The sequence below is a fragment of the Pseudoliparis swirei genome, chromosome 19, assembly GCF_029220125.1.
Source record: "Pseudoliparis swirei isolate HS2019 ecotype Mariana Trench chromosome 19, NWPU_hadal_v1, whole genome shotgun sequence".
NCBI lineage: Eukaryota > Metazoa > Chordata > Actinopteri > Perciformes > Liparidae > Pseudoliparis > Pseudoliparis swirei.
In genome coordinates, this window is record NC_079406.1 from 2536623 (window position 1) to 2551360 (window position 14738).

The following is a 14738-nucleotide window of genomic DNA, read 5'->3' on the forward strand; positions in this document are numbered from 1 at the left end:
AACAATATTACTACCACTACCATTAATAATAATGACAATACAGCTGTTGCTGCTACTACTACTAGTAGCAATAATAATGATAATGTTTAGTATTATTGATTACTTGAACACTTTTCAAGCAAGAAGCACAAATCGATTTCCAATGTTCAAAACAATTAATTAAATACCATCAGTTGTTTAAGGTATACAATTGCACAACATCGTATCAGGTATAAACATATACAGAAATTACCATTTTACAATAACACTAGTATTGTACAATAACAAACTGAACTTTCTCCATTTCTTTTTGTTTTGTTATTTGAGATTGTAGATATAAAAAATCATTTATTTACATTTCCCAATCTTCATACAGGGCCTGGAAGTTTATTTTGAAATGTTAACAATGTGATTATTGTTTTTAATAATGTTATAATGACGTGAATATATGTGGTTTCAGACTTTTACACTCTTCAATTTATATAAATATTTAAATAAATACATATTTGTACCCCTACTAAATGTTAACATGTTTTTTTAAATCCTCAAATCTGATTTGCATTGTTTTTAGTTTCCACACTCTTTTCTATTTTTTTAATTTTTTTTACAAAACAATGCCTCGCCTTCATTGTAAATTGAGCCAGACTAGATGGTAGTCCATTCTCATCTAATATTTCTATATTAAGTTGTAGGAACCATTTTCCTGAGGGTGGTGCTGTTCCATGTTTGGTGACAATGAATAGTTTCACTTTTGAATCCTCACTCAGAATCTGTCTCTATTTGTCTCTATTTGTCTCTATTTGTCTGTGATAACCATAAAGTAGAGAGGCGAGAAGTTTAAAGAGACACAAACTGAAACCATCTCACGAGTGTTGCATATGAAATGAGAGACAGACGTGAGCACAGCATCAAAGAATCAATGCAAATCACACCAAACAACATTTTATTACACACAAGATTACCCAGATACAGCTTGTTTAGGAAGACAATGCACACTGTGTTGCCATTTAAACAAATGCAGACCAAGTCCAGGACTACACTTCTTTTTTTGGAGAGGTGAAAACATACATTTCTATTGTTAATATCATATATTTAATTGTGTTAGAATATAGAATATACACTTTTATTAATCCCCAAGGGGAAATTAGTTCTCTGCATTTAACCCATCCTTAGTTATTAAGGAGCAGTGGGCTGCGGTGAAGCGCCCGGGAAGCAACTGGGGTTCAGTGCCTTGCTCAAGGACACTTGACTTGCAACTAATGGGGAGAGCGGGGATCGAACCCACAACCCTGCGGTTGCAGGACGGCCCTCTTACCCCACTGAGCTAAAGCCGCCCCATATTCTCATAATCACTACTCTCTCCAAATATCTTCGTCATGGCCTCATTTAATGTGGAAGTGGCCTCGCTTTGCCCCCAAACCTCAGTTTGAATACCTAGTAAGAAGGTCTCATTGTTTTCATGTCAGTTTAAAGTGTTGTTTTGGGATTGAGTTTTAGTTTGTGCTCTCAATAAATGTGTAATTAACATCTTTACATGTTGTACTGGTACAATACAAGATACACACAATTATCAAAAGTGCATAATTACCCTCCTTCTTGTTCACACACTGGCTCATTGCAACATAGCTAAAGAAAATACAAGTGCCTGTAAGGTGTGTGTGTGTGTGTGTGTGTGTGTGTGTGTGCGTCCGGGGTGTGTGTGTGTGTGTGTGTGTGTAGGTGTGTGTGTGTGTAAAAGCTCAACCCACTGTAATGTGGTTTGCCGAGTGCAACAACTTATTGCCGGAAGCTCCGCGGCTCCCGCCGACTTCTCATCAACTTGTTTTCTTTTTCCTCGTCACTGCTCGTTGTCCTCAGTCTCTCTCTCTCTCTCTCTTGTGAGCCGGTGTTTTTCCTCATCCTTCTTTCCTGCCGTCGCCATGTTCCCCAGGTTGATTTTGAAGGAAACTCTGATAAAAAAATCTCAACAGAAGAAGAGGATATCGCTGTGCAATTACAAGGAGAGGCTTTTTGTGTTGGACACCCAAGACCTGAAGTACTCTGACTGCCGCCCGGGAGTAAGTATAAGCACTTCATCTACTCGAAATGATGCAATCTGTAATGCTCAGAGGAAACAACTATGCATTGGCCACAGTGTTCATAGCAGAGATAAAGTTAAGATACCTCCTTCTGCTTCATGGATCATGGAGGTCCGGATCGGGGTCCATGCCGACTATTTTCCCCCTGGAAGGTGATTTTTCTGTATTTCTTGGGAGTTTCTCCTGATCCGATGTGAGGTCAAAGGTCAGGGATGTCGTTTGTGCACAGCTTGTAAAACCCTCTGAGGCAAATTTGTAATTGGTAATGGATGTATTTATTTTATTCCAGTCTCATGAGTCCATAAAGCAACAAACACAAATACAACAACAATATATTTACAACAAGCACTTTATTTTCCTGGACACTTTAACCAGCTGGAAATTCACTTTGGTCACTGCCTTGGTATATATGTTGTTTCCTCTGTATATTAGTCTTTTAGTATTTAGTATTTAGTATCCTGAAATGTCCCCACTGTGGGGTATAATAAAGAATGATCTTATTTTAATAAATAAAATACAATATGAGGACCACGGGTACATTCACTGCAGTTAGAAACTCACTCGTGGTTAAAAAACATACAAACAACTTGTTCAAATGTTTCCAGCAACAAGAAAAATACCTCGTATCACTCCGTATCGCTCAGTTAAGGCTTTTATAATTACATTCTCTGAGTCAGTTATTTTTGGTCCGTATAAAATGAACTGATTGAAGATGATGTCCTTCCAGAGGAATCCGCGGCTGAAAGGTTGCATCGAGCTGTGCAGGATCGAATGTGTGGAGATTGTGTGTAGCCAACATCCCATACCGTGCAACTACAAGTACCCTTTCCAGGTGAGGTTATGTGATGCTGCATTCAGAAAGTATAACACGGTTCGTACCCGCATGGAAAACCTGGAGAAGTCATGGAGTTTTTAAATGGTTATTTCCAGGCCTAGAAAAGTGTTGGAAAAAAATAAATCCCAAAAGTTTTGGAGAAGTCATGGAAATGTTGTTGTATTCATATGTTCATTTACGCTGAGTTTTAAATAATTAATATGCTTTTTTTAAAATTATGTTCTAAATATATAGCGGACACAGATTAGCACTTCAGTGGCACTTAGATAGCACTTACTTATGGTACTTTTGTAGTTCGACTATGTTGAGGAAATGTTACTTCCTGTATTCTTGTTGTTCTTAGTTTGTACTCTAGGTTGAAATGCACTTATTGTAAGTCGCTTTGGATAAAAGCGTCTGCTAAATGACATGTAATACGCCCTTTCATATATGCAAATGTGTCCATGTTGCAAGTTGTTGTGTGTATTTTATTCAGTCAATCATTGCAATACAATACAATATTATTCTATATAATATACACAACAGAAAGACTGAAAAGGTAAAGGTAGAAGCAACAAATGGTTATATATTCCTATGCTAAATTATTATTATGAAATAAATCAGAAAATTAATATAAAGAAAATTAAAAATGATATATATATGAAATAAATACATACATCTTCCATATACCTACGTTTCAATCACACTTAAAACAGTCAATTGTTTTATAAATAATCCTTTTGAAAAATCAAAAATGAGTTTACCATTTTTACATCTATTTTATCGTTGTTCCATAATTCGAGTCCTACAAAAGAAATACATCTTCTTTTTTAGTGATCGCACCGTAACTGAAAAGACGTAAATGTTTATTCTTTTAATCAAACTATTGTTTCTCATTCATTTGAGTCATTTAAGTTTATATACTGTATGCTTTGGAATTCTCATTGTTAGTTTAAATACGAAATTGTTCTCACTCTTTCATGTTATACACCGAGATTTCACAAAATATTTGGTGATGGAAACTTGGTTTAAAGTCCTGGACACCCATTGGTCACCATGTGTCTGAACCCAGGTGTACGGTTTGGTTCAGCGTCTACATTAAAGAATAAACGTACCTTCTCAAACTTCACAGGTTTTCTACAACCACTTCTACCTCTACATCTTCGCCCCGGACAGCGACTGCCGTCAGAGATGGGTCAGCGCTCTGAAGGAAGGTGAGCGATTGGTCCGCGTCGTATACGCACACCGAGAACCTTTTATTGTAAACTCGATATTTCAACCTATCTTCCATCTGTCACGTCTGATGTAGCGACAAAGGGAAACATCATGGTGGCTAAATACCACCCAGACTTCTGGATGGACGGGAAGTGGAGATGCTGCCAGCAAACAGAGAAGCTGGCGGCAGGATGTCAGGCGTATGACCCAGGGGGTTCTGGTATGGATCATTTCTGTCTGTTTTTTACTACCATTCAAAAGTTTGGGGTCACCCAGACAATTTGGTGTTTTCCATGAAAACTCACATTTATATTCATCAAATGAATATATACTTTAGTCAAAACACTGACAAGGTTAGACATGATGATTGTTATTGTAAATATTAATGTTGTTCTTCTTGTGGCTCAAAGGAAGGCTTCTCTCAGCAGCATAACTGTTTTCAGCTGCGCTCACATAAAAAGGGTTTTCAAGGGTTTTCTACCCCTCTGCTAGTCTTCTAAGGCGATAACACAATGTACCATTAGAACACTGGAGATGGGCCTCTACACACCTCTGTAGAGACTTCATTACACACCAGAGAATAGTCATTTACACATTAACTATGTAGAGCAGGCCTATTCTATGGAGGACTCAAAATGACTTAAGTATAAATAAATAAATAAATGAATGCATGAATAAATATAGGAATAAATAAATAAATGCTTAAATAAATGTATAAATAAATAAATAAATGCTTAAATAAATGTATAAATAAATAAAGGAATTAATAAATATAAGTTATAAATCAACAGGACATCATTAAATAAATATATCTCTACATTTCTGTATTTCTTCATTTATTTATTTATCTATTTACGTGTCCACACGTATTTCTTCATTTATTTATGTGTGACATTTACGTGTCCGTATATTCAAATGATCTGGGGCGGTCCGAACCTCTGTCTAAAGCATGATTGGTCACAGGAGTGTGATGCACCTGGTGTGTTGTGCTCTACTACTTCTGCCTGGCACATGAAGCTGAAGTTGGCTCGCTCAGCTAACCGTTAGCAGAAGTTAGCCTAGACAGCTTTTTGACTTCAGCCCTTTATCAATTCCAAGTGCACTGAGTACAGACTCGTGTTTTCTTGGAGTCTGGTCTTGTGAGTCTGGTCTTGTGAGTCTGGTCTTGTGAGTCCAGACTCGAGGACGCAGGACGGTCTTTCTGGTCTTGTGACGTCACCACATCAACTGTTCTTGCTCATGAATTTACTCCAATTATTCACTGTAAAATACTTTACAGTGGAGTAGAATGTGTTGCGGTGTTCACTGTTGTTTGGCGTAGGCTACGAATAAACTACGAATAAACGGTAATAACTATACAACGTCTCATAGCTTTCCTGACCCAGGGTCGCTACAATATGAAGTTATGAATCTTAACCCTCAGTCAAATTGACGTAACGTTATCTTTTAATAAATAATAAACTCTTTGTGCTCTTTAGATCCTACAAAACCTAATTATATCTCATGTTTAGCCGCTACGGAGACGTCAGAGCCAGCGGAGCATTTCAAAAAGTCCTGCCGAGATCAGGCTTCTCTCGGCGGCCACACAGCGCGCTGAGCGCCTGGAGCTCAGAGGTCCCGCGAGCAGGACCTCAAATCTCCGTCGCATATCCTTATTAGGCTGAATCTCGATAAACCGACCACATATTTGATGCTTAAACTACTAACTTCTCGGCTGAAAACATCCTTAAATTACATTCCGTGACTCAATAACAGTAGTATTTAGAATGTACAGACAAGAATGCATAATAAACGCTGTTCGTCTACAGGTCCAAGTGCTAGGGATCGATTGCTTCTGTCTTGCTCCCTGACTTGACCAATCCTGTTCAACAATGAGGTTCGGATCGCCCAGCTCATTTGAATATACGGACACGTAAATGTCACACATAAATAAATGAAGAAATACGTGTGGACACATAAATAGAGATATAAATAAATGAAGAAATACAGAAATGTAGAAATACATTTATTTAATGATGTCCTGTTGAGTTATAACTTATATTTATTAATTTCTGTATTTATTTCTGTATTTATACATTTATTCTTGTATTTATTTATACATTTATTTAAGCATTTATTTATTTATTGCTGTATTTATTTATACATTTATTTAAGTATTTATTTATTCTTGTATTTATTCATGCATTTATTTATTTATACTTAAGTCATTTTAAGTCCTCCATACTATTCAACTAGCGGCCCGCGGGCCGGATACGGCCCGTTTGAGTTTAACTACGGCCCGCAAGACTGCCTGCAAATCAGTATAGCTTGGTAAGAAAAAATAAAACTGACGGACACGCCTCTTTTATACATTGAGACATCTAACCCAGAGCCATTGAGTTTCACTGTTGCCTCAACCAAACCTGTATGGTTACATCTTTATGTTACGCACCCGTGTTGGTTGCCGGTGTTAGTTACACCCCTACTGGTTTTCAAACCTACTGGTTTCCCTGCGCGTGTGTGCGTTGTGTTCTCTTCACGTCTGCAGCGGGGCTCTGTCTTGCTCACCAGATTCGTCACACATTCACAAACATATTGCTGGAGATCTTCAAGCCACCGTTCATATCCATTTGGGCGATTACGATGGTATAAGTGAGCAGTGCATCACAGCCACGTATGAAGAAATACATTTTCGAAAAAATAAAAATAAAAAGATCGCCCGACCTGGTTTCGATCCCTTTCACGCAAAAGGAGTCTGCACTCAAAGACACGCAGTCTGTTCACTGCGCCACCAGATATTAGTTTCATCCCAAGTCATTTATATATTGGTGGCTGTAGCTCAGTGGGCTAAGAGGGCCGTCCTTCAACCGCAAGGTTGTGGGTTCGATCCCCGCTCTCCCCATTAGTTGCAAGTTGAAGTGTCCTTGAGCAAGGCACTGAACCCCCAGTTGCTTCCCGGGCGCTTCACCGCAGCCCACTGCTCCTTAATAACTAAGGATGGGTTAAATGCAGAGAACTAATTTCCCCTTGGGGATTAGTAAAAGTGTATATTATTATATTGATCCATTAAGTCACATTTCTTATGTTTTCATGGGAACAGTTTGGTTGAAGGGATCTGAAACAACTGGTTACCTTGAGCGGATATTTACACTTTGAAACATGTTTATAGTGATGCTTGTTCGCAACACTTTTGCCACACAATACCGACGCATTTTCGTGTGTGACTGTTTACCTGTGGAAATATACATTACTGTTTTTAATTTTTAGCCATTATTTGATCAATATTCTGTGCGGCCCTCACACCCCCCGTGATTTTCTTTTCCGGCCCACTTGCTACTGAAGTTGAATAGCCCTGATGTAGAGAGAGGATTTATGATTCATTTAATGTTATCTTCATAAAAAACAACAGTGATTTTCTTTGAAAAATAAGGACATTTCTAAGTTTTTCTTTCTTTTTCTAAGTGACCCCAAACTTTTTAGCAGTAGTGTGATATGTATTTACACCAAGGTAAAAAGTCTAATTTGTGTGACACAAGTTTTGAACACTTGTTTTTACTAAATCCAGTGATACCGCTGTGTTCTTTCACTAATTGCGTATTTTTTATTCCACAGCTTCCAAAGAGCCACTTTCTGAACTCCCTGGTCCAAAGGTACAACTTTCAAAAGCACACACACACAAAAAAAAAACTTTTAATAAGTCTGTTCCTTTGGTCTGGGCATGCATGACCTCACCTCTCTAGCTGATACATTCATCATATTACGCTCATTGTTCAATCCAATACGACCCACATAGCATTGTGATGGAGCTCGTGAAGTCTAAGTACATTCTTTGGGGGGTTGTGCCTCTTCTCCCACTGCTGTCAAGTGTTTTGTATTTTTTCGTGGCAGAAAAATATCCTTGATTTGAGATCATTAGATGCAATTTTCTTTTTCACGACAGCATTGTATTACCTCATATAGTGAGGATACTTTGTAATACCTCATCATCAGTGGCGGCTGGTGAAATTTTTTTTTGGGGGGGCGCAGTTGGGCGACGCGGTTTAAATAGCACTCAACAATGAGAAGAAAAGAGGTTTTGAGTAGAATATTGTAAAAACCAAAGCTTTATTTCAAGAACACAGCGTGCTCATCAACACTGTCCAATAACAACTATCAACACACTGTAACTTTGGGCATGAGAGGTTCAGAGCAGAATTCTTTAAGAAACATTGGGTTGGGTTTTAGAGGTTTGCAAAATAAAAGAGTTTCACCCTCACATGAAAGAGGTTCAGAGCAGATGTTACAGATGTGGAACGGGCATGGAAGAAGTCGGCTCAGATGGTGGATTTTCCCAGCACTTATTTATTCTGCAGAAGACAACAGAACACACACATTTGCCTTCTGATCTGTCTCTGCACTTCCACTTCCCTCAGCAAAATAAAACCATTGTCCATGGAAGACAGGACCACATTAAATCTAAATAATAACAATTCTCATCAAAACCATGACATGTAACATACAAGGGAAAACAGAGACCCTAATGGACAAAATAAATAACTACATGAGCTAGAGTCATTTCAGCAGAAACAGAGAAAATTCTAACTTTGAACAAAGGAAGCGCATACCTGCAGAAGACAACAGAACACACACATTTGCCTTCTGATCTGTCTCTGCACTTCCACTTCCTAGACACGCAAAACACAATTTACACAAGGAAAATATACGTCGGGCGACCGGATGTAGCTAAACAAACGGTGCCAAAGTGGCTCAATGAGACCGCCACCAAACGTATATGTTGACGGTCTAAATGACACGACAGCTGGACGCCGTGATCGTATTTCGACCATTACTGTATGTAACATAAACGGTTAATTTTTATAAAGAATATAGCCAAAATAGTGCAACATCGTTTTCACTCAACTCACCCTCAGCAATATAAAACCATTGTGAGCAGGGTTGCCAGGTCTGTGTGACAAACCAGCCCAATGGCCAATCAAACCAGCCCAAAACCAGCCCAATATCAGAACTCAAAATATGCCCGTGCAAACCATATACACTGCTTTTAAAGTCCAACAGCATTGCTATCATTGCCAAATATATTGTAATATCTACAAAGTAACAACATATGTTTAGTTTGCCAGCATTAAAAGCAGTTTTCCTAAACAGTTATTTCCCTATGTCCTAAAATGGCCTTGTGTAATTAGATACAGTATATTATCATAAATAAAATGTGTGTACGTGCTGATCTGGAGTCAGTTTGGTAGGATTTGGGTATGAATAAATTATTTCATTTAAAATATGGATTTTTATTTAAAGATATTCATGTAATTTGCATGCAAAATAGGTCTACCAACCAAGGACAACAAATTCAACCGCAACACTTCAAAAGTGGCCCGATTCCGCAGGAAAACCGCGGACCTGGCAACACTGCTCTATGGGCTGAGGGAACATACGGGTCTCTGATCTGCCGAATAATCCAATCACGGCGCACATTTTTGCGACCCAAGATTCACGGTTTCATCCGCCAATGAGAAGCCGGTCTTTGCCAAAACGACTGAAATGTTGTATCAATGCCGTACACACACGTTAGACCAGCGCCCGAAAAGGGAGGGCTTCTCTCCGTGATAATGGCGATATATTATATTTTTCACATTAACTTAAGTGGTTGTTGACAGGGGCTACGGTCTCCCACACACATTTAGCGCGTCAACACGGTATATTTACTATTTAAATGATTTGGCATATAATGTTTTTTGACAGATTTTTTTTTTTTTTCTTCTTCTTCTTTTTTTTTCATCTCCAAATTTTAAGAGGGGCGGCGCCCTAGCGCCCCCTATGGACGAACCGCCACTGCTCATCATCTAGCGAGGATACATTTTAACAATGGAGGATTTAGTAAGAATACATTTTAATACCTCATCTTATAGTAAGGTAATAAGGATACATTGTAATACCTCATATAATAAGGATACATTGTAATATCTCATATAATAACGATACATTGTAACAGCTCATCATATAGTAAGGTAATAAGGATACATTGTAATACCTCATATAATAAGGATACATTATCATATATCATATAATAAGGATACATTGTAATAACTCATATAATAAGGATACATTGTAATAACTCATATAATAAGGATACATTGTAATACCTCATATAATAAGGATACATTGTAATACCTCATATAATATGGATACATTGTAATAACACATATAATAAGGATACATTGTAATACCTCATATAATAAGGATACATTGTAATAACACATATAATAAGGATACATTGTAATACCTCATATAATAAGGATACATTGTAATAACTCATATAATAAGGATACATTGTAATACCTCATATAATAAGGATACATTGTAATAACTCATATAATAAGGATACATTGTAATACATTATCATATAGTAAGGTAGTAAGGATACTTTGTACTATCTCATCATTTTTTTAAAGTGTTACTCTCATGACATATTGAATGTATATTTTAGGGTGGAATGGAATTCACTTAGCAGAACAATCTCCCTTATTTGAGATAATTAGATGCACATTCTCTCTCTCTCTCTCTCTCTCTCTCTCTCTCTCTCTCTCTCTCTCTCGCCCCCCGCGCCAGGCTGGACTGCAGGACGCCGAGGAGCGCACGGTGGTCGCCCTGCACGACTACACGCCGGTCAGAGGCGACGACCTGGCCCTTCAGAAGGACCAGCAGTACAGCCTGATCAACGGCTGCCACGGTGACTGGTGGGCCGTACGGGACGGCCAGGGGTAAGGAAACAAGCAGCGCTGAGGATATATGAACACCTTTATGGTAAAAACATGTTTATTAATGAATACTTTCCCCCCTGACCCTCCATCAGAAACACGGGCTTTGTACCCAGAACCTACGTGGAGGAAAAGTCCAGCAACAACTTCCAGAGATTTAAGTGAGTTGTAATTCCGCTTGTTAACGTGTGGAAATGTCCTTTAATGAACTTATTTGAGGTGAATTTTGTCTCCTCGCCAGATGGTACAACAAAAACACAACGAGAGGGGAGGCCGAGGATTTGTTAATGAAACAGGTGAAAACCCATGAAAACAATAATTCTGATGAAAGTTAAGCAGGATGCTGCACAGCTACGTGCAGTGTTTCCTCCAATGTTGAATTTCCTGCTGAGAAGCGTTTTAGAACAGCTATCCATCATCCGTTATTATAATTAACAAACAAAACCCACGTCTAATATTACAAATGTGTTCTTTTTTAAATCACGGCAATGTCACGTGGGTTTCTACTTTTAGGGAAAAGAAGGCGGGTTCATGATGCGTGACTCGAGGCAGACGGGAGTCTACACGGTGTCCGTCTTCACCAAAGCTCCGGGGTGATTTTACTTTATTCTTATCTTTTTAACTGCATTACTGACACGTGATTTGTAGATTATATGATGCTAAACATAACATGAAGATAAGAGAAGATAAAATAATCCTGTATTGGCCCTTCAGGGGGGAATTGCAGGATTACAGCAGCAGGTGCAGATGGAGCATTAATAGAAATACAAATTAAATACTAAATACAATAGTAATATTAAATATACAGAGGAATACAAAATACATACACGGTAGTAATTAACAGTCAAATACATCTGATTTTCTTGGTGGCATGTTTATTATTTGTTTGGACCCCCGATTAGTTATCACGGTCCATTTAAGAACAGCCTGGTATTTTAGTAATAAAAAACATTAAAAGTAAGTAATAAAAAACATTAAAAGTAAGTAACAAAAACATTAAAAGTAAGTAATAAAAAACATTAAAAGTAAATAATACATACTATTAAAAGTAAGTAATACGTACCATTAAAAGTAAGTAATAAAAACAATAAAAGTAAGTCATATAAACATTAAACGTAAGTAATACATACGAGTAAAAGTAAGTAATAAAAACATTAAAAGTATGTCATATAAACATTAAAAGTAAGTAATGCATACTATTAAAAGTAAGTAACAAGAACATTAAAAGTAAGTAATATAAACATTAAAAGTAAGTAATATAAACATTAAAAGTAAGTAATAAAAACATTAAAAGTAAGTCATAAAAAACATTAAAAGTAAGTAGTACATACCATTAAAAGTAAATGTAAGTAAATGTAAGTAAGACATACCATTAAAAGTAAGTAACAAAAACATTAAAAGTAAGTAATAAAAAACATTAAAAGTAAATAATACATACTATTAAAAGTAAGTAATACGTACCATTAAAAGTAAGTAATAAAAACAATAAAAGTAAGTCATATAAACATTAAACGTAAGTAATACATACGAGTAAAAGTAAGTAATAAAAACATTAAAAGTATGTCATATAAACATTAAAAGTAAGTAATGCATACTATTAAAAGTAAGTAACAAGAACATTAAAAGTAAGTAATATAAACATTAAAAGTAAGTAATATAAACATTAAAAGTAAGTAATAAAAACATTAAAAGTAAGTCATAAAAAACATTAAAAGTAAGTAGTACATACCATTAAAAGTAAATGTAAGTAAATGTAAGTAAGACATACCATTAAAAGTAAGTCATAAAAACAATAAAAGTAAGTCATATAAACATTAAAAGTAAATAATACATACTATTAAAAGTAAGTAATACGTACCATTAAAAGTAAGTAATAAAAAACATTAAAAGTAAGTAACAAAAACATTTAAAGTAAGTCATAAAAAACATTACAAGTAAATAATACATACTATTAAAAGTAAGTAATACGTACAATTAAAAGTAAGTAATAAAAACATTAAAAGTAAGTCATATAAACATTAAACGTAAGTAATACATACAAGTAAAAGTAAGTAATAAAAACATTACAAGTATGTCATATAAATATTAAAAGTAAGTAATACATACTATTAAAAGTCAGTAACAAGAACATTAAAAGTAAGTAATATAAACATTAAAAGTAAGGAATAAAAAACATTAAAAGTAAGTAGTACATACCATTAAAAGTATATGTAAGTAAATGTAAGTAAGACATACTATTAAAAGTAAGTAATAGAAACATTAATGGTAAACTGCATACACACTCTTACGTCGCCGCCCTCGCTCCACCCTTCCAAAGTGAACACTGCATCACCATTGACACAATAAAGCCACGTGAACCCGACTGCTCCGCGATAACTAGGTCAACACGCCTACGTAGAGGAATCAGGACCTGAAATATAACATTCTTCTCATCGCACACAGACGATTGTTATTTACTGCGACCTCTTCACTCTTAAAACGCTCCCCTGGGATCGGTGGCATGAAAGCGTCTCTTTGCTCCGCACTCTTCAGGGCTAATGGGGAGAAGAATCCCCGAGTGAAGCATTACCAAATAAGACAGGCGGAGAGCGGAGAGGCCCGGTTCTACGTGGCCGAAAAGTACCTGTTCAGCACCATTCCTGAGCTCATCCGCTACCATCAACACAACGGCGCCGGTAGGTCGGCTCCACGGCACGCCACAGTTTTGATTGGTCGCCAGAAGGAAGTTCAGCGAATTTTCCTGCTTTTACATTTTTTATTTTTGTGGTACCTTCTTGGCCAGATGCATGGTTAATTTTTACTTTATTTTCATTTACTTTTTATGTTTTATTATTATTATTATTATTATGCACTCTTACTTTTGAAGGTTGTGTTTCTGTAAAAATACCTAAATAAAATATGAAGTATAATTTTTTTTTTAAAAGATGGAAGTTCAGTGAATTTTCCTGCTTTAACATTTTTTATTTTTGCGGTACCTTCTTGGCCAGATGCATGATTAATTTTTACTTTATTTTTATTTATTTTTTATGTTTTATTATTATTATTATGCACTCTTACTTTTGAAGGTTGTGTTTCTGTAAAAATACCGAAATAAAATCTGAAGTATAAAAAATTTAAAAAAAGATGGAAGTTCAGCGAGCAGCTCATAACAAAGGGTTATTGTTATTTATAAGAAGAAATAATAATAAAATATTTGACGTGTCCTCTGCAGGCCTGATAACTCGTTTGCGACACCCGGTTTCTCGAGATGGAAGCGTCTCTCAGGATGTCGCCGATCCCTCAAAAGGTCAGAGGGCTTTTACAGTCTGTACACGTACCACATCCCTGACCTTTGACCTTCCACATCGGATCAGGAAAACCTCACAAGAATTAGAAGAAAAAAACTTTCACATGGGGAAAAAAGTGAAGAACCCTTCAGGAGAGCAGCAGAGGAGCATCCCTCTCCAGGATGGACACAATACATCGATGTCATGTGACCAGAGTTACATAAACACATCCAATGAATATGAGTGTATGAATAGTTCGTATTGTGGGTGGACCACGAGGATGTCGTATGAACGGGTCCGCTGCTGAAAACACTCGTGAATTGATGAATTCTTCTGACCTCTAGTGGTTCTCATGGAGGCACACTCACCCAAGGGTGCGTTCAGGACACCCTGGCAAACACGTCTGACTGCTTTGGTGTTGCGCAACACAACTAATTGATTCAACCCGAGCCTCATCGGTGTCGTGCTGCTTCAACAGACCAGTGGGAGGTGGACCCCGAGCAGCTGACCCTGGGTCAGGAGCTGGGCAGCGGCCAGTTTGGGCTGGTGCTGGAAGGCAGGTGGAGGGACAAGAAGGTGGCCGTGAAGACCATAAGGGAGGAGTGCATGTCGGAGGAGGAGTTTAAAGAAGAGGCGGGGGTCATGATGTAAG

The 14738-nt window shown here is 37.1% G+C and overlaps 1 protein-coding gene across 1 annotated transcript in view; it reads left to right on the top strand.

Annotated features, from left to right (window-relative positions):
• Positions 1 to 1782: 1782 nt before the first annotated feature.
• The window catches only part of itk (IL2 inducible T cell kinase), a 17307-nt gene continuing 4351 nt past the window's right edge, over positions 1783 to 14738 (top strand). The window contains exons 1-12 of the mRNA XM_056439345.1: positions 1783 to 2036; positions 2785 to 2889; positions 4004 to 4085; positions 4181 to 4306; positions 7678 to 7715; positions 10672 to 10823; positions 10916 to 10981; positions 11062 to 11116; positions 11334 to 11413; positions 13353 to 13495; positions 14032 to 14106; positions 14565 to 14733. Coding sequence (XP_056295320.1) covers positions 1899 to 2036; positions 2785 to 2889; positions 4004 to 4085; positions 4181 to 4306; positions 7678 to 7715; positions 10672 to 10823; positions 10916 to 10981; positions 11062 to 11116; positions 11334 to 11413; positions 13353 to 13495; positions 14032 to 14106; positions 14565 to 14733 — 1229 coding nt within the window. The 5' untranslated portion in view covers positions 1783 to 1898. The remainder of the gene's footprint in view (positions 2037 to 2784; positions 2890 to 4003; positions 4086 to 4180; positions 4307 to 7677; positions 7716 to 10671; positions 10824 to 10915; positions 10982 to 11061; positions 11117 to 11333; positions 11414 to 13352; positions 13496 to 14031; positions 14107 to 14564; positions 14734 to 14738) is intronic.